General features: G+C 41.8%; 1 protein-coding gene across 1 annotated transcript in view; it reads left to right on the top strand.

Moving 5' to 3' along the window:
- The first annotated feature begins 1106 nt into the window (after positions 1-1106).
- The window catches only part of IL12RB2 (interleukin 12 receptor subunit beta 2), a 51126-nt gene continuing 31255 nt past the window's right edge, over positions 1107-20977 (top strand). The window contains exons 1-2 of the mRNA XM_066597652.1: positions 1107-1314; positions 20500-20578. Of these exons, the coding sequence (XP_066453749.1) occupies positions 1303-1314; positions 20500-20578 (91 nt within the window). The 5' untranslated portion in view covers positions 1107-1302. The remainder of the gene's footprint in view (positions 1315-20499; positions 20579-20977) is intronic.

The raw sequence follows: 20977 nt of genomic DNA, 5'->3' as shown, positions 1-20977 counted from the left end.
AGGGGCGTAGCTAAGTTCCGCCCATCCCACCCCCTCCCATTGCAAACAGTGGTGAGGGACAGGGAGAGGGGGCGGGAGCTCAGTGCACTGCTCCCAGCCAGGCCCACCTCCTCCCCATGCAGAGAGGGACAGCGTATATCGGCCGGGCGTGAAAACCCGACCAATATACGGACGTGTAAATAAGCCCTAAGGGCGGACTCACACAAGCGTGTTGGCGCCCGCAAAGTCGGTGCGTGCAATATGCAGAGAATAGAACCCATTGATGTCAACGGATGCCTTCCCATTACTCGCTCTATTTTTGTATGCATTTGCGCACCAAAGGACCATAGAAGTCTATGAGAGGTGCACAAATACACGCAATAATCACGCGATTGCGCATTACGTTGCACAATATAGCGGGGAAGGGAACACATCTAGAACAAACTAGGCTAAATAGTTATCTACATCAGTGAGCGGCTGTGTCCCAGGACCCTGGGCCGAAACTATTTAAAAGGCTAGTAATCCTAATGAGACCCACATGTGTTCTTTTCCCCTTGGTTTTGCGCTGTATTTCACACATACTGTTGCGTATTGCATGCACCTTATCGCACCACCTTTAACTTTTATGGGGCCCTTTTGTGCGCAAATGTGCACGAAATAGAGCATGTTCTACTTTTTGCACATGCAAAAAGGGAATATGAATAAACCCATTGAAATCAATGAACCGGTTCTATTCTCCGCATTTTGTGCACGCAATGTTTACTATGAACAAGACTGATTTGCGCGCATATCTGCAGATTGTACTATCGTTTTTTTGCACACACTGGACATGTTCATATGCACATGCAACCCCCTTCCCAGCCTCCTGAGGTCCAGATGTGTTCCTTTCTCCGCTGTTTTTTGGGAAAGAAGAATCCGACATGTCACATTTCAATATTCTGGATAGTTTGTTCTTGCAGGAGGAGTCTGGCAGCAGCTCATTCCCTCTTCATCAGGAACACATGCAGGAATTGTACTTTAAGCAGTTCTCTTTTGGGAAATGCTGGGATCCTCCAGGAAAGAGCCAGGCGGTGTCTGTAGAAGTGTATAGAGCTGGAGGCGACACGCGGGTGCATCACTGTCTGTTCTGCTTATCACAAAGGTGGAGACTTTCATTTATGACTTGTGGTTTGTATGTTGAGCATGAAACTGATATTCAGCACTGCTCCTGCTCAGACCCAAGACGTTACTGCCGTCTCTGAGCGTCTTCTATGGATGAAAATGTACGTGAAATACAACGACACAAGAGGGGACCTCATATGATTGGGACATTGCATCTGTACAATGCGGAGAAAGGTAAGAGGCTGGAATCCTGCTCTGATAGAGAGATAGACAGATATTAGATAGATAGATATTAAATAAATATTAGATAGATATGAAATAGATATGAGATAGATAGAGAGAGAGAGAGAGAGATATGAGATAGATAGATAGATAGATAGATAGATAGATAGATATGAGATAGATATGAGATAGATAGATAGATAGATAGATAGATATGAGATAGATAGATAGATAGATAGATAGATAGATATGAGAGAGATATTAGATAGATAGATAGATAGATATGAGAGATATATCAGATAGATAGATATTAGATAGATAGATATGAGAGAGATATTAGATAGATAGAATTCTATATAATTACACAATACAAGAAAAGTAGTTCTTATTTACTTAGACCGCTGTTTCATGTTCTGATCTAGGTACAGGTGGCACTGCAGTGAAGTGCACTAGATGTATTAAAAGGTGATGAAAGTTTAATTACAGGGGTCTCACCTGTTTCCCCTGCCCTCCTTACTGCAGGCTCTCTGCACACCCCTCGCAGGAGGAGATTGAATAGCTGTGCATGTGAGGTACCGCTCCATTCATTATCAATTGGACTGCCAGGGATAGAAGAGTACAAGCGCTACTACTGTCAGCCTCATTGCAATGAACGGAGTGGTGGCCACATCTCCATTCAATCTGACATCACTGTGGGTGGGAGAAATGACCCTACAGTGACAAGAAAAGCGGGACACAAGACGCCGGTTCTCAGGATCGTAGGGGTTTCAGTGGTGAGACTCCCACAAATCAGACTATTATCGCCTCTCTGTAATAGAAGCACTTTCATATATTTGTTGCAACTTTTGGGCTGTCTGTTTGCCAAAGTTGATATCTATGCCAACTCCAGGCCAGCAGAGGTTTCAGCTATACTTTACACCAGCTTCTGGCATAACCTATAGTAAATTTGACAGGCCACTCCCACTAATCCTAGGTTTCTTTAGAAAAAAATGGGGACAAAAAGTCATAATTTTGATACTTATAATACATTTTGAAACTGCTTCAACTGTATATTCATTATATGCTCACTATAAATAAGACCTAGCTATAACCATAGACCACATAAGCTAGTGTCTATCACCCAATAACTGTCCTGAGTATTCAATATATTCACAATTCCACCCTAAATTGCTGTTTATAAGCTGCAGGATGAGCTCCACAAATAAATAACGAGTTAAAATGGTGACAATCCCAAGAGCATCCGTTTTATAGTGATAATTAGGGTTGCACTCTTCTTCCTCCAAACTTGAGTCTAGTTAGGTCTTATTATGGCTTACGCAGCGCAGGTCACCATTATATTGTGAATGTAGGCATATATAAAAAGAGCAGATCCATCAACAGCAGCTTGGAGATGGTTTCTATGATAGTTTTGTATAAAATCTTAACTGAGAAATAAGTGAAAAGCAAGAAAAATAATGAAGATCAACTGCAAAAATGCTGGATTTTACATTCTGCTGACTACATAGTCCATATTAATCAAAGACAGAGCGGCTGTTCATTGTGGGTTGTTCTAGAGATTTGCAGAATGAATGAGTTTCAGTTTGAGACGATCATCATTCAGATGTGGAATTTATAGGATGACTGAACCCGGGTACATACTGTAAATATACACACTCATCTATGCTCAGAATGTGAACTGTATCGACACTGAATGAATCACTAAAGGAATTCAAGGGCTTATCCAGGACAATTTATATCATTTCAATGTTATCAATATCATTTCTATTGGGGTTTGGCTCTAGGCATCCCCCACAGATTATCTGATTGAAATGGCTATGATGCTCCAGCAAACACTGTGTTCCATTCATTGGTTACCAGGGACAGCTCCAGAATTTTACTAGTGGTGGTTTCTGGTACTGCAGTTTAGTCCTATTCACTTGAATGGTACTGAATTGCTTTGCGTTGTGAAGCTCAGTGCTTGTGCAGTGAATTGGACCCCACCGATCTGATATTGATGACCAATCGTAAGGTTAGGCCATCAATTTACTTGCTCTGCAAACCCCCTTAACACTATTTTAAAAAATTTAGTCAGAAATTATGATATTTCCCAATTTATTTAAAAAATAGGGTAATTCTGAAACTATATCCTAATTAATTTTATGCTATCTCCATGTAATGGTCGGAGCTCCATTTATTGTAATACTGAGCTCCAAATCCCCTGCATAGATATAGAGGTGAATGATAAAATTCTGGCTTCCAGCAGCTGCCACTAGAGGGAGCTCATTATATATTATTGTATTATTGAGTTTAAATGGGTTTTCCGGGCCTTTTGGCCTTTTTTTGCCTTTGATGATCCATCCTTAGGATAGGATATCAATAGATCATTGGCAAGGGTCCACCACTTGGGATCTCTGCAGATCAGCTGATTCACAATATTTCTGTCAGTACAGATCAGTTGTTAGGTGGGGATCATAAGCATCAGTCCCCGCCAATCAATAAAAAAAATGCCCAAAGTCCCAGAAAGCCCCTTTAAAGGGTGATTTATAAATCCCCCTTCAGTGAGCTCCCTCTAGTTTTGACTTCACGTAACCAGAACTTCTATACAAGGGAAAATGGGATTTGGGGCTAAATACCAGAAATACAAAGCTCTATTCCCTATGAGGATATCTCATAAAACCAATCAGCACAGAGTTTAAAACTAAATGATGCACATAGTAACAACTAGACATCAGCTCCCTCCTAACTCTGCAGTACAGTATAGAATTCAGTGTAAGGTTCTTCTGTTAGCAATTATTTGCAATGGAGGAAAACCTGACTATGGTGTTTTTCAATGAGGGAATTGTTCTGTCAAATCACATGACTAACAGGAAGACAGGAGCTTAATGGCATCTTCAGTATGCACGCTATATTGGTGACTAAGACATATACATATGTTTCATATGATAGCCACATAGCCACAAACGGGGAACTTTGCAGCTCGTTTATGTAATGTGCGGGCCTTACATAAAGCATAAAATAGGAGAAATAGTACAAAAAGTACATTGAAAAAAATATTTTAGTGAAACCTCAAAATCTAAAATGTCACGGTCAACCCTTCCCCATACTGTGAAAAAAAGAAAACATATCTCAAGCACTAAGTTATTTCTTGCAATGCGAGAACAAACTACCACTGATAACATAATTAATATAAACTGATAAAGAACAAATATAAAGTGGCATTACCGCCGGGGACCACTGAGCTCCTCCCATAAAGTTGTATTATTGTATCGGACATATTGGCTGTTATATACATTACTGTGCAAAAGTTTTAGGCAGGTGTGAAAACAAAATGCTGCAAAGTAAAAATGCTTTCCAAAGTGTTAATAGTTTATCAATGTCAATTAACAAAATACAAAGTGAACGAACAAAAGAGAAAGCGTAATCAAATCAATATTCAAAAGAGCTTAGACAGCACATTTTAAAGCCCCAGTCTGCTTTAAAATCTTTGCCTGGAAGAGACCTTGCTGATGTAGTGTAACTACCTTGTGTCTTGTTGCTGAGCTCAGGCTTCCCATGGTTTATGACCTGTGACATAAAACTGTCTTCCACAACCTCACCTTTATATCAGAGTTAGCTGCTCCTCACCCAGTTTTAAGCCTCCTACACAGCTGTTTCTGTTTCAGTTAATGACTGTGTTTCAACCTACATATAAAAATCATAATCATTATCAACTCTCTTGTATAATTGGTTAATCACACACCTGACTGTAATCCTGCAAAATCCCAGACTTTGTGTAAGGCTGGATTCACACGAACGTATATCGGCTCAGTTTTCACGCCGAGCCAATATACAGTGTCCTCATCTGCAGAGGGGGGGGGGGGGGATGGAAGAGCCAGGAGCAGGAACTGAGCTCCCGCCCCCTCTCTGCCTCCTCTCCGCCCCTCTGCACTATTTGTAATGAAAAGGAGCGAGACGGGGGCAGGGCTAAGTTTTGAGAATTAGTCCCGCCCCCGTCCCGCCTCTCCTCATTGCAAATAGTGCAGAGGGGCGGAGAGGAGGCAGAGAGGGGGTGGGAGCTCAGAGCACTGCTCCTGGCTCTTCCAGGCTCCCCCCTGCAGAGAGAGACGACGTATATCGGCTGGCGTGAAAACCGAGCCGATATACGTTTGTGTGAATCCAGCCTTAGTGTGCCTAGAAGAATTGATGCAGTTTTGAAGGCAAATGGTTGAAGTATTGATTTTGTTTAGAATTCTCGTTTTATCATTCACTTTGCATTTGGTTAATTGAAAAAATAAGCTATTAATACTTTTGAAAGCATTCTTAGGCTGCATTCCCACTAACGTATATCGGCTCGGTTTTCACGCCGAGCCGATATACGTTGTCCTCGTGTGCAGGGGGGGAGGATGGAAGAGCCAGGAGCAGGAACTGCCTCCTCTCCGCCCCTCTGCACTATTTGCAATGAGGAGAGGTGGAAACCGAGCCAATATACGTTCGTGGGAATGCAGCCTTACTTTGTGGCGTTTTCCCATACCTGCCTAAAACTTTTGCAAAGTACAGTACTGTATGCTACACTTATATATATTATGCACAGTTTTCCACTACGGACATTTCTTTTTTTTTTTTAAACAAATATTTTATTAATTTTCACAGTGGAAATAAAGTACATTATAAACAAGCATAGAGCTTCCGATACATACAGATGTGCATATCTGTCCACAATATTGATCAACATGGAATGAACATTTCCATTATAACTATGTACTTAAAGGTGGGTCTAACATTTACCCAGTTGTGACAAGACATGAAAAATGTCTTGTTAGGGTTCTCATATCCATTTGGATATCATATATGCATAACCACTTATAGGGTAGCCATAATGGCAAGTTCCTATCAGTTGTGGACATAAAGCTTGATGAGAAATCACCATGCAAGAGTACAACTCCTGTGGAAAGCAGTAACAACAATTACTATTAACCCTTTCCAATCCACTGTCTGACGTCTGAAGACATTCTGATTAAAGGCTGTACAGCTTTGATGTCGGAGGACGTCTGTCAGGGTATTCTTACTGTATATTACTGGTCGCTCTGTTGTTCGCGGGGCCTCTCCGGCATGTCACATACTGCAGTACTGGCTCTAGCCAACAGATGGCGCCATTGTATAATGGCAGTAAGAGAAAGCCCCCTAGGAAACCCTGAATCCAATATTGAATTGCAAAGGGTTAAGAACAACATTTTAAAGTTAAGAACTGTTGGTCTGGGTTAAGCGCCACCAAGAAAGGCCATACTGCTGAGTGTGGTCAGTTATGTAAGATACACGCCAAATGCTACAACACACCACCTATCGTCCTCCTTCCTAAACCCAATGATCATAGTGCGGGGAAAAAGACTTAATAAAAATAACCTAAGAATTTAAGCCACTTTGCCCGGTTGTTTTTGAATTTTCCCACCTGGTCTAGTTTAGTGGTAATTAAATGTTCCATTACGCAGTTGTGTTGGACCATTAAGAAAATTTTGGATAAGGAGGGGATATCAGAGCATTTCCATCTTCTAGCAATTGCTGATCTAGTTGCCGTCAGTACATGGGATAAGATCACAAGGTCAGGGGGATTGCACTGTTCTATGCCTAGTGATAGGAGAGCCACGCTTGCGCTTTAATTAAAGTTAATCTGTAGAAAGGAGCAGAGTGATAGATGTATTTGCTCCCATAGAGGCCTGAGCAAATCACCAACCACCAGACATGTATCAGCGTGCCTGTTTGTTTGTGGCTGACATTTCCTTTTTTTTTTTGATACATTTTATTGAGCAAGAAAGGATTGTTACAATGTCACAATTTTGAATAATGATACAAAGTCTCATCAAAAGATAACTGTAGCTGATATGGAATATCTCCAATAGGTTTTGTCTAAAAACTCAATGAGCTTATGAAATGTTAACACAAGATAGAAGAATAAGGGTGAAGTCACACGAACGTATATCGGCTCGGTTTTCACGCCGAGCCGATATACGTTGGCCTCGTGTGCAGGGGGGGAGGATGGAAGAGCCAGGAGCAGGAACTGAGCTCCCGCCCCCCTCTCTGCCTCCTCTCCCCCCCTCTGCACTATTTGCAATGGGGAGAGGCGGGACGGGGGCGGGGCTAATTCCCGGAGCGTAGCCCCGCCCCGCCTCTTCCCATTGCAAATAGTGCAGAGGGGCGGAGAGGAGGCGGAGAGGGGGGCGGGAGCTCAGTTCCTGCTCCTGGCTCTTCCATCCTCCCCCCCCTGCACACGAGGACAACGTATATCGGCTCGGCGTAAAAACCGAGCCTATATACGTTCGTGTGACTTCACCTTAAAGTGGTAAATTTATGCACTTCCACTAATAACAGTATATTTTGCATAGTGCCCATGCATACTTAGGGCTCCCACACACTTGCGATTGCGTTTTTTAAGGCGATTGTCAATGGGACTTTCTAATGTTAAAAACGCAATGCACCAAAAACGCAGTTGCGTGCGTTGCATTGCGTTTTTTTACTATAGAAAGTCCCATTGACAATCGCGCTAACAAAAAACGCAATCACAAGTGTGTGGGAGCCCTTAGGGCTCCTTTCCACTGGCGAGGTAATCGCACATTTTCAGTGCGATGCGACAGTGTGAGCTCTCGCAAGAAAGTCCCACACGTGTTGTTCTATGACACCCTTTCCACTAGCGATGTTTAAGGGCAAGCTGCGATGCGAGGATTAAAAATCGCAGCAGAAGGATTGTTTCAGCGTTTTGCATTTTTCCATCGCCCTTACAGTGCAATGGCAAAACAGATTCTCGCATCGCAACGCAAAAGCTTGCAATTTTGCAGCGTTGTGATACAATTTTAACATTGCGATTTTTTTCGCAGAGATATCGCTATCGCCAGTGGAAAGGAGCCCTTACTCATGTACCCTCCAACTTGCAAATGTTGCTAACATAGGTGGTAAGCTCAGACATCACAGGAACCCTATACCTTTTCCAAAATTTGACAATCAAAGCCTTGGCTGCTACTAGTACATGTGTTAGGGATTTTACGGATAATGTGGATCCACTGTGTCGCCCAACCAGTAGATGGATCAGACCGGCAGGGCTGACAGCCGACTCTGGAAACCCAAATGCTCACAGCTGAAGACGTGACTTGGAAAGTGAAGGTGACTAGGGGATCTAGCCCTATGCTGGTAGCAGGAGGTGGAAAGTCTCTGCCTATCAACAGCAGAGAATTCGCCCTGACAAGGGTGGCCCTGTGTGGGAACCTGGGTGCTGATTAACCCTGTCAGGACTAGTCACCAGGAAGCCAGGAACTGAATAACACCAAGCTGTCTGAAGATCCTAGGAGTGAGCGAGCAAGTTCAGATCTCAACTGGAAGTACCAAGCTGACAGCAGACTTAGCACCAACTTGAAACAGAGGAACAGCAGGAGCAACTGCGACACCTGCATTCATGAGAGAACTCACAATAACACTGCAGCACAGGCTGTCAGGTCTTAGGCATCTATATAGTGGGGAATAGATGGCAAACAATCTGCAGCTGGGTGGGAGAGGCAGAACCAATTTAACCATGGATGTGCTGGGAAAAAGGCAATCACAGATTCAGAGAACGATGCCAACGTCTACCAGACCTAACAACATGGAAGACTATGGTCTTATCAGCAGGGGCTAAACTTGCAATCCCTAAGTGCAGCAGTGCTAAGGAGCAGCTCCATATTATTGGAATACTTTAAGTATTTTGAAGAAGGAATTTAGTTTCATTCAAAAAATAGTTAATACTTAGGCAATTTGAAAAAATGTGTTTCAAGGTTCCTTTGCCATTAGAGCATCGCCAGCATTTCTCTGAACTCGTAGGATAAATAGCAACAAGGAGTATAGGAGTGAGATACCAACCATAGAGAAGCTTCCTTGTCAACTCCAAATGAGATCTACATTTTGAAAGTGAGCTTGCTAATGTAAACGTTTTATTTCAGATGTCTGTGCCTTGAGAGATACCTAGATCTCTTTCCCAATTAAGTAAGCAAGGGGGGCCTCTTTCTCTAGAGATCCATCCAAAATTACTGTAAAGGTCTTGAGATGCCTTTGGCAACTTTATTTAAATTAGAGAACGCCAATTCACAAGAAGTTTTGGGAAGAGAATACAAATTAGGAGTCTGAGTAATAAAATGGCATATTCTGAGGAATTTATAACAATCTTTGTTAGGAATGCAGAAATGTCATTAAAGGACATTAGGTGATTACCTTCCCATATATCTGAGATTGAAACTATCCCTGCAGTAATTCGGTTACTAATTGAGATATCTGGGATTATAAAGGGTATCACCTGTAAAAGAGATAATGGTCATGGATAGGAGAGGGGAGAGATAGGGAGACCCAGATCGATCCCGCCTACATCACCGGATTGACTATTGTCACGGATCGACTATTTCGAGCACTCTCACACTGTGAACACTTGTCATGGCAAAGCCTTGATCGATTACTCTAGCGGGATTGCAAACGCGGAGTCGTTAGAATACAGGCAGATTTGTACCCAGCTTTCCCAGTCTTCTGCACGCATGCAAAACAAAAGCTCAAACTACAACCTGATCCAGTCTAGCGGCTTCAGCACTCTACAATACCCACACTTATGAATTAGTAACACAATCTTTGGAGTTATGGTTCGATTTAAAATGGACAATGTTTGGTTAATAAATTGCAGATTTATTCTGAAAAAGACTTGCAGTGCTAAATATTGATGTATATACAAAAATATACATAAAAAGATGTGACAGTGAAGATAAGGTTTACGGGTATACACAACAAACAGTATTTAAAATAAACAAGGAGGGAATACAAGAAAGATACCAGATGTGGGATGTTCGGCTCAAGGTTTTGATTGTATGGAGTCACTGGAAGTAAACGGGAAAGTCCTCATTCTGTGGCGTATCTCTGAAGGTCTGACAACCTGTCTCTCTGAGTCCCAGTTTTTAAAGTTTCCCCAGAACACATCTCCCCTACCCCCTCTGAGGTCATTCAGAGAAGGGTGGGGTAATTGTGTACATACCTGTGAAAAACCATAATTCCCCATTTCAACCATTTCAACCATATTTCCTCAGGGGATCCTCCAATCAGGAATATATGCCTGGCATATTTCTGGTCATGATTTTATCAATTCAGCAATATCAAACATGACACGTAAATTATAACCAGGTATGTGGATTCGCCATTTGTTAGTGTTCTGGGGCCCCCAGCTCAATGAGATTAGATGTGTTTTAGTCAGCTGGCCTGTCGGATTCTGAAAATATAATTCATATCAGGCTAGGACGTTCACACAACCAATAATCCTTATTAAAAGATTTTTCCCTAATTTGAATCTTGGAGCTGGAATGTCTGTGAGAAACCAGTTCCTAGGTGAATGATTTTCCTTAGACTTCATTAACAAGTAAATGGTCACACAATTTGGTATCCTCATGTTAATTCTAAACCACAGGGACAGTTGGCAAAGAAGAAAGGAAGGGGGTTATTTACATCACAGCTCTGGTCCAGGGTAAGGGGAGATCAGTTGCCTTTCTAAATGCGAATATTATTAAACAGCCACAGGCCTGAATGGGATTATACAGCGGATACAAAAATGGATGCTGAATATAGGTCTAAAGCCTGACACACACTGCCAAAGTGGCTGACGGCCTACCAGTCTCTATATCATAATAATAGATTTGGAAATTATGTGTTTTCATGCTGTGATCCCAGCTTCTATGGCAATATATGGAGATTTAGGTACAGAAACCTCCAGAGTTATTGGCTATACCAAAACATTGGTAGGTTTAGTGTTTGGAAACGATTTTGCCATATTCACCCAATGCGTTGTGATGGCTTTCCAATGTCTGGCTTGATCAATTATGGTCACATAGTAGTAATAGGAAAGCTGTGATAAACCTAATCTCTCATTACAGAAGACATCCCTCTAATGAAAACAGGGTGATTGGAGCTCTCCAATAGACTGAGGCTACTAATGGTGGGACAATATGAGTGATTGGTAATGCCCTAGTTCAAAGATGTGAAGAGAATTCCCTTCGCCAAAAACTCCACTGTGACTAATAAAATAATTATTTGAACAACATGATTCATTTCTAATTATTTTCATGGTTCATTTCATAATTAATTATGTTTTAATAGTTCAATCCACTCTAAAAATTATACTTCGATATTAGATTTCAGAACATGATTCGTTAAGTGCTTCAGTTTCATAATTAGTTTCGTGGTTCATTTCAAGGTTTGACACGTTCCCTATTCACATAGTTCATTAGGAACCAAGTATCTCTATCTCAATAGAATCATGTATTTGGAAAACTAAACAAAAGCTTAGTTCCAACAGAATAAGATAAAGAATGATACATAGAATCCTCAAGGTTGACTACCAGTGTTTAGAGCAAATAGCCCATAGTCAGCTATAATAGATTCTTACTGACTAGAGGCCCATTTAGACACAACGATTATCGCAAAAAAAAAAAAAAATCGCTCAAAAGCCATCTTTTAAGCGATAATCACTGCGTCTAAACACCTACCCATCATGCACTATTCGTTCATCGCTGACTTCAAGCACGCTGAGTTCTCAACAGGATTGTGCTGATAGTATTCCTTCAGCTGCTATCCTGCTCAAGAACAAAGGAGCTGAATGCAGATAACAGACCTCCAGCTGTTATCTGCATTCAGCGAAAGGCTTCATTTGCACACTAATAAACTATTTAAGAGTTTATGCAAAATGATCGCTCAAAATTGTCACTCAAACTGATGTTTGAGTGAATTTTGAGAGATCATTGTTGCGTCCAAATGGGCCTTAAGTCTGAGCTGTAATTCGTTAGAAACAGCTAGTAGGGACAACAAGGTCCAGATTAATACGGACCAAACAGTATTACTAGCTGGTGGCCCAGTGGCAGATAATAAATGCCAACAAAAAAGGGGGGGGGGTCAGGACTCAAAATAGCTCTTCTATCTCTAGGACAACAAGGTTCAGATTACTCAGGTACAAGAGAAGCCTACCTAGCTATAAGCTAGAATAATGTAGCATAATAGCACAAAAATGAGTCTAAGACAACCAGGTCTAGACTGTGGGAAACTAGTAATAAATAATATAGCTTCCAGATTTAGGACAGATCTCAGCATGAGAGGACCCTACCTAGCAGAAAAATAGAAACAGCGGAGATAGCAGCATCCAGCAACTTGATGGCAGGTTGCTGGGGAGTAACTAACAGCTAAGTCAGTAGAGCCTTTTATACTATCCTCTAGTACCTGCGCTTATGTGGGTCCAACCTATTTACACCAATCAAGGATGTCAGTGCACTGACAGTCACACCCCGCACAAGTAACACATGACCAGGTAGTCATGTTAGCGGGGACGCTAAGGACACATAGTGCTAAGTCTTTCCTCTATACTAATTCCAGTTACATCTTTTGCATTCCTTACCCATTCCACTAAGGGCTCTATGACCAAAGTAATAATGGACATCCTACCATTGGAGATATAAAATATTTAGAGGTGTATCTTGATGTTACACCAGATGAAAGGCAGTATAGTGCCATAATTGAGTCATATGCTACTCCAGATATCCCAATTTGAACAGAATTTCACTTAGGTATCCCCAATGGACTCTGTCAAATGCCTTCTCTGCATCAAGGGAAAGAAGCAGAGAAGGTGTCCGAGTTTTTTCGATAAAGTTAATGTTTACAAATCTACGAGTTCCATCAATCAAGTATCTACCCTTAACTAATCCTACCTGATCTTGATAAACCAGAGTGGGTAAAATATTCGCCAATCTAGTAGCTAAAATATTTGAATATATTTTTAAGTCTGTGCTAAGTAATGCTATAGGGCGTAAATCCCCAGGTCTATCTGGGATTTTCCTGGTTTAGGGAAAGTAATACTCGTGGTGTGTAACATTTCTTTGGGGATTCTACCAGTTGTTTGTATTTTGTTAAAAAGAGAAGGAATATGAGAGGATAAGGCCGATCGACAAACATTAAAGTAATCCTTTGTTAAACAATCAGGGCCAGGAGTTTCTTGTGGTTCAAGTGACTTGATAACACTATTTATTTTTTGCTAGAGATATAGGGGCAGATAATGTTTCTAACTGCTGTGCTCACATCTTGCGGAGCAATACAGAATTTAAAAAGTTAGATATCTCCATAGTAGTGGGTTGGGAACTTGATGGGTCGTTCCTCTACAATATAAAGTAAAGCATAATAATCAGCTATAGTATTCTCTATATTTAAGGGTTGATTATTTTTTCATTTTGCACATTTAAGATATAAGATATTTTAGTTAGCAGGTCTAGATTTCAGATACAATGCTGATAATGCACAAGCTTTATTATTTTGACTATAATGCCTGGATTTAATTTTTCGCAGTAAAGCTAGTTGCTGTAACTGAATTTGGAGGCTACGGATCATGTCTGATCTAACTGGGCAGTATTTTGCTTTGTTTAATTGACTCAAGTGAATAATATTATTTGAGAGATGTAAACTTAACTCACTCTTCTCTCTTTTATCTGCACCACTAAGCTTATAGAGTGTCTCCTAATGTAAGCTTTATGAGCACGCCATATTATGGAGGACTGTATATCAGGCGCACATTTGTTATGGAAAGTGATGAGGATGTTTTGGTCAAGTATTTCGAGGAATGTAACAAGTAATTGTTCAATTACCAAGGAATTGTAGGGGGATTATTATGTGTTTCAAAAATAATTAGAGAGATTGGCTTGTAATTAGAGAGATTGGCTTGTGATCCGACCAAGCAATTATACCAATTTTAGAAGACACTGCATGTTGAAACAATAGATTTCCAGTGAAGAACTTATCTATGTGAGTGTTGATCTTGTGCATGTGTGAAAAAAAGGTGCAATCTCTCTGCATAAGGTGTTGCAACCTTCATACATCAAGAAAATTGTCTTTTGTGTCAACTGATATAAATCAGTGGGTTTATCTGTCAAACTATGTGTCTAGAGATGGCCACATAGTGCTGTTAAAATCTCTTGCATTAAGGACAGACCCATTTGTATAATAGTTCATTTTCTTGAAAGAAGCCAGAGAAAATTTAGTTTGTTTTTTGTTTGGAGCATAAATGACTCCTATAGAATAATTAATATTATTTATTGTACAAACCAAAAAAGTATACCGTACCATTGGGTTGATAAAGGTCTGAATTGCAGAAAAAGCTAAAGTATTTTTCATCCCAATAACATCTCCTCCTTTTTTGTTAATTGCTGGAGAATGTCTGCCTGATTATGGTGTGATGTCTGCATCACGTTTTTAGCCTTTTTACCAAAGTACAGACCTTTTTAATAAGACTGTTAAGTCCTTTTACATTGAGCGAAATTATGTGGAAGACCATTTCTAGAGTTTATAGAAATGCAATGAAGCACCTTGTAACAATATGTGGGTATAGAATGTTCTGTAGAAGCCTAATAAATTGCAAGCACAATTCAAAAACTGATAGTAATGTGAATTAACATCAAACATATATGTGAGTATGCAATGACCCTTTCGTCATGATGCAAAGGGGGGGTTTAGAAGTTAAGAAAATCTAACCAAAATGTGTGTGTATGCCACTCCTGGGCTATGATGCACGTAATATGTAAGGCATCCTGGCAAGGATACTCAAAGTAAATATCAAAAAGATGAACAAAATGTAACCACAACAAATGACAATGCAAGGTAAGAAATAGTTATGCATGCCCCTCAACCCTTTCCAATCCAGTGTTGGCCTTCATCCCACTCTCAGCCTTTTACATGCCACGGTTGCACTGACCATGGCATGTAAAGGGTTAAACACTGGGAGATCCAAGGTTTGTTCGCTGCCTGGTGTTAGAGCAAGTGCTCAGCTGTCATCCAATAGCTGAGCACCCACTATCCCTGGTATGAGAGACTCAAAGCGGGCTTCCAATGCAGTGCCGTCAGAAGACAGCACTGCAGAATAAAATCCCTTAACAGCTGCTGTCAAAAGATGTATAGGCGGTCGTTAAGGGGTTAAAACGGTAGAAATATACATCTCTCCGAGTTGATGCAGGCAGAGATTTAGGCCTCATGTCCACGGGGAAAATCGGGCCCGCTACGGATTCTACATGTAGAATCTGCAGCGGGTCCCTCCTGCCCCGCGGACGTGAGCGCTGAAAATAACAATAAATAAGAATTTACCTATCCGTAGCGGGCGGCGAAGCTCTGCTCTTCCTCACGGCCGGATCTTCTTTTTCGGCCGGCGAATGAATTCCTTACGCCGGCGGCACGTCGCCGGCACGTCGTCGACGTGCCGCGCGCATGCGCCGGGCACATCCGCCGAGCCGAAGCAAGGGAGATGCGGCCGTGAGGAAGAGAAGAGCTTCCCGGTCCGCTGCGGGTGAGTAAATTCTTTAAATTCCTATTTTTGGTCTCCCGCGGATCCGGACGGCTTCCATAGGCTTCAATAGAAGCCCGCGGGAGCCGTCCCCGCGGGAGACCCGCACGAAAATGGAGCATGGTCCAGATTTTTTCATGCTCCATTTTTTTAAAAATCCCTTTTATTGACGATCCGCGGGTATTTATCTACCCGCGGGTGGTCAATGCATCCCTATGGGATGCGGATCCGCGCGCGGGAGATCCGCTGCGGATTTTAAATCTCATTTTGCCCGTGGACATGAGCCCTTAGGGTTTGGTATTCAGTGTACTCTGTCTATTAACAAATCAATTTGAGGTTTATCTGGAAGGACCAAAACAAAGAAATCTGTAAGATATTTTGCAAGCTGCTCTGCTTTACTGTTTCAGGTATGTCACGGAATAGCATATTTTTTTTTTTGACTTTGTCTTTATTAAGCAGGTTTAGACAAACATATAACATTACAGTGTTCTTGCATATTCTTTTTTTCCCATATTGTCCCAACCTGCATTTTTTGTATTAATTATATTAAACTAAACAAAATCAAATAAAACATTGAATCAGACAGATTATCTGCATGAAATCTAACCTTTGACCCATTTTGACCACGGATATTTTTGGTCTACTGACCTGTATGTTGAGGATCTTCTAAGTTTTCGGAGTCCCCGCGGGCTATGGCACGACCTGTGTGTCACCCTAGATCGGTGTGTCTCCTATTGCTATCTGTTCCTGGAACCAGCAAGTGTAGTAAAAGCAGTTTCTCAATTTGTCTTTTACCCTTTGCGGTAATAATTGAATGAAGCTCCCCCAGGTCTCAAAGAAAGCTTGTACTTTCTTTTCTTTGAAAAGTGAGGTTTCCGCCCAATCCATCTGGAACAGGAACGCTAGCTTGTCCAGGAACAGTCTGAACGGGGGTCCTGTTGGTTGTATCCATGTTTGTAAGATGGCTTTTTGTCCTGCTGCTGCTATAAAGTGCAGCAGTTTTCTTACGCCTCTCGAGCAGTGATAAACTTCAGGGTCTAAGTAGCCAAATATTGCCCATTTTGGTTCTTGAGGGCAGAAATTTGTCAGGTGCGTTTTTGTGTATTCTCCTATTCGTGTCCAGAAGTCCTGTATTGGGGGGCAGGTCCATAGGTTGTGGTATAAATTCGCATATGGGGCCTGGCATTTAAGGCATTTTGGGGTGTCATAAATTCCTATTTGGAATCCCCTGCTTGGGGTTATGTATGATCTGTGGACGATTTGCAGTCTCATCTCCAGAAATCTGGCCGATGGTAGGTATCTGTGTGCTGAAGTCAGAGACTTCATTAACAATATAGGTGTGAAGTCAGGATTGTCCCTGGCCCATTTACCTACCCCCGGGTCAATGTCATCTTGTTCCCTCATATTTCTTATTGTCCTGTACAGCCTGGAGATCATTCCCTGTGGACCTGTTTTCCTAGCCGTCCATATGTCGTTTGTTTGTGTCCAGTCGGGTTCTTGAAGTCGTGGTATAAGTTCTGTGATGTAGTGTCTTACTTGTAGGTATGAAAATAGTGGGATTTGGATCTCAGGGTATTTTTGTTTCGTTTCGTCATATGTTAGGATTCGTTTTTCCCCTGTGTGCAGCAATTTGTCTATTGTGTGTATGCCTTTGGTCTCCCATTCCGCGAATATATTATGGGGATTACCATCTTGGAAGTTGGGGTTATTTATTATCGACAAGTATGGCGATACTTGTGGTGATGTTTGGTTATCTTTGCGCAGCTTGTTCCACGTTTTCCAGGCCGTTAATATCAGGGGATTCTTTTTGATTTTTCCTGGGAGTTCTGCGTATGGACAGTGGAGAATGTTTTGGAGTCGTATTGGGCCTGCCATTTCTTGTTCAAGTGATTTATTTGTGAAGTGTGACTTGGAATGAATCCAGTCATGAATAATTCGTGCCTGTGCCGCTAGGTTGTAGTCTCGTATATTGGGTAAGTTGGTTCCTCCGTTCTCTCTGTGTTTATGTAATATTTTGAGCGCGATGCGTGGTCTTTTCCCTTCCCATATGAATTTTCTGTATAAATAGTTTATCTTCTTTATGTCTTTTAATTTTAAGAAGACAGGTAATGAGTGTAGTATGTATAGTAGACGCGGGAATTCTATCATTTTTAATAAGCTTATCCTTCCCAGGAAAGAGATCGTGAAGTTTTTCCACGTGTTTAAAGTCGTTTCTAGTTTTTTGATGTGGGGGTCTATGTTTGTGTTATATAATTTGGAGGGATTTCTCGTGATTTGTACTCCCAAGTACTGTATTGCGTGTTTTTCCCACTTGAATGGATACTGCGTTGCCCATGGGGGTTTGGCCTGCCCTCTTAGAAGTAAGGCTTCTGTTTTGTCTAGGTTTAACGTGTAACCCGAGAGTTTGCCAATTTTTTCCACGTCCTGTAGTAAGGGTGTTAGTGTTTCCCTAGGGTTGTCTATCACCAGTAGAAGATCATCTGCAAAGGCTTCTACTTTTATCTTTGTCCCTCCGCAGGTAACTCCTGTAAATAGCGTTGTTTGTGTCAGGTGCCTAAGCAGTGGGTCAATTGATAGATTAAACAACAGTGGTGAAAGGGGGCAGCCTTGTCTAGCCCCTCTAAATAAGTCTATGTTGGGAGTATTAAGGCCATTAACTGTGAGAATCGTAGTGGCCCCTGTGTGTGTTGTGTCTATGTAGTTCATAAAGATCTGTCCAAAACCCCTTCTTTCCAGCAATCTGTTTAAATATGGCCAGGCCATTTTATCGAAAGCCTTTTCTGCGTCCAGGCTCAGCAGCATCGTGGTTTGGCTCTCAGGGTTTTGTGCTAGGACCGTCGCCGCTATGGCGGCTCTGATGTTTTTTAAAGCACTTCTCCCTTGTGTAAAGCCTTTCTGTGCTGGGTCTAGTATGGACGGGAGAATTAGCTGGAGTCTATCGGCTAGTATTTTGGACAGGAATTTATAGTCGCAGTTTAACAGTGCTATTGGTCTGTAGGATTTTGGATCTGTCTGGTCTTTACCCGGTTTGGGGAGTAGTATCGTTGGAATAGCATATTTAATCAGACACTGGCTTGAGGAAGGAGGACAGAGAGTGATCATACTGAAGCAAGCTTAGCTGAATGATGTGTTGCTGGTCAGATACAACATATAGGACTTATACCCACTGGCAATAGAATTTCCTGCGATGTGAGAGTGAGTGAAAACGCTGATTATAAAACCAATGATTTTAGATGATTTCATTCCCATTTGTGATGTCTTCACTCAAGGCTCGCAGCGCTAAGATAAATCTGTGATATCACACATTGTTTTCAATGGAGCCGGCAGCAGCGTTGACCCCATTGAAAACATAGGGAGTACATCGCGTTCCCCTGCTACAGCTGTGGTAGAGGTCTGCGATGCTATTCCATTGCTTTCAATGGGGCCGGGTTACTGCCACATTGAAAGCAATGGGATAAAGCCATCCCCCTGCTCTGATGATTTTCAGGTGGGGGGAATGTTAAAATATAAGCCCTACCCCAAAAATCATCCCTAGCTGTAAAAAAAAACAAAAACAAAAATTAACTCACCTAGAAGAGCAGTCCAGCTCTTCTCTCTGTCCCCATCAGTCTTCATCTGTCTTCTGGTGGGCGTGGATTTTTCAATTCCCACTTCCAGAAAGCACTGCACCTGACATGGCAGTCAATGAATGGCTAAGCGCTGCCTCTGATTGGCTGAGCACTGTGACCAATCACAGGCAGCACTCAGCTGTCATTCAATGACGGCTGAGTGCTGTCCCTCATTGGTCACAGCGCTCAGCCAATCAGAGGCAGCGCCTTCTGGAGGCAAGGATTTTTCAAGCCCCGCCCACCAGAAGACAGATGAAGACTGACGGGATGGAGAGAAGAGCCGGAGTGCTCTTCTAGGTGAGTTAATTTTTTGTTTTACTTTTTTTTTACAGCTAGGAATGATTTTCGAGGTAGGGCTTATATTTCAAGTATCCCCCCCCCCCCCCACACACACACAAAATAATCATCTCCGCAGGGGATGCCTTCATCCCATTGCTTTCAATAGGGTCGCAGCAGCACTGGCCTCATTGAACGCAATGGGATAGCATCGCGGACCCCTGCCACAGCTGTAGCAGGGGATTGTGATATACTCCCTATGTTTCCAATGGGGCCGACGCTGATGCCATTGGCCCCTTTGAAAGCAACCGGCGATAGCGCAAATTTTTCTTAGCGCTGCGAGCCTTAAGTGAAGACATCGCGAATGGGAATGAAACCATTGAATATCATTGGTTTCATAATCATGCATTTTCACTCACTCTCGCATCGCAGGAAAGTCTATCGCCAGTGGGTATGAGCCCTATATCTTGTATCCGATCAGCAACCCATTATTCAGCTAAGCTTCCTTCAGTATGATCACTCTCTGTCCTCCTTCCTCAAGCCAGTATCTGAGGAATCTCTTAAAGCTATGTTGATCATAGCGCTCAGCCAATCAGAGGCAGGGATTTTTCAATCCCCGGCAAGGAGAACATGAAGAAGAAGAGTGCCGGAGACCCGGAGAGAAGACACGCTAGAGCAGACAGCACATCTAGCTGATGTATTATTATTTTTTTACCTGAAGCTAGGGCTTATTTAAGGGCTTTAACAGTAAATTTTTCTATTGTTAAAGTTGCATCAATTGGTACGAAAACTGTGTTTTTGTGCAAATCGCAAAACCCTGTCCTATTTATTCCCCGGGGCAAATTTTATTTGTTTGTAAAAAAAAACAGACCTATGACAGCTTTCATTGGCTCTAATAGAAACAGCGTTTTTTCGCATCTATAGATGCGGGGAAAAACCACTCGCCTGACTGAGCCCTAAGAATGATTTGCATTCGTTCTCCAGTTATTTGTTCCTTCTTTTCAGCTTATGGAGAGAAGATTGTGGAATCTGTGGATGACTGTTAATATCACTATTGCGTGGATGCCAATGAAACCAAGTGTAGGTTAGTAAAACTTTCAATCTCTTTGAATTTATTTATGTTTACCATGTAACAATGAAACTGTAAATTTATAAGGTAAAAGTAGAAATAAAACAAAAACCAGTGTTTCGGGAACGTCTCATGTGTGTAATTTCTGTTTCGTGCATTAGATATCTGTAGTAATGTTTCCTCGTTTGGTATAAAATGTTGTAGCTATTTTTTTTTTTGGATTCTTAAAACTTTTCCCTGTAGGCGGCCATATTGGAGACACGCACTTCCTTCTTGTATTGTCTTTATAGACAGTGGAGCAGGGTGTCCTTTATGGCAGCTGCAATGAATGGGAGTCAATTGATAGATATGTCATAGATTATTACAGTCTCCGGGAAGATATGGAACGCACGTGATGTCAGTCTGGCCGGGATA

The sequence above is a fragment of the Eleutherodactylus coqui genome, chromosome 3 (assembly GCF_035609145.1).
Source record: "Eleutherodactylus coqui strain aEleCoq1 chromosome 3, aEleCoq1.hap1, whole genome shotgun sequence".
Classification (NCBI taxonomy): Eukaryota; Metazoa; Chordata; class Amphibia; order Anura; family Eleutherodactylidae; genus Eleutherodactylus; species Eleutherodactylus coqui.
This window is presented reverse-complemented; position numbering and strand designations above follow the sequence as displayed.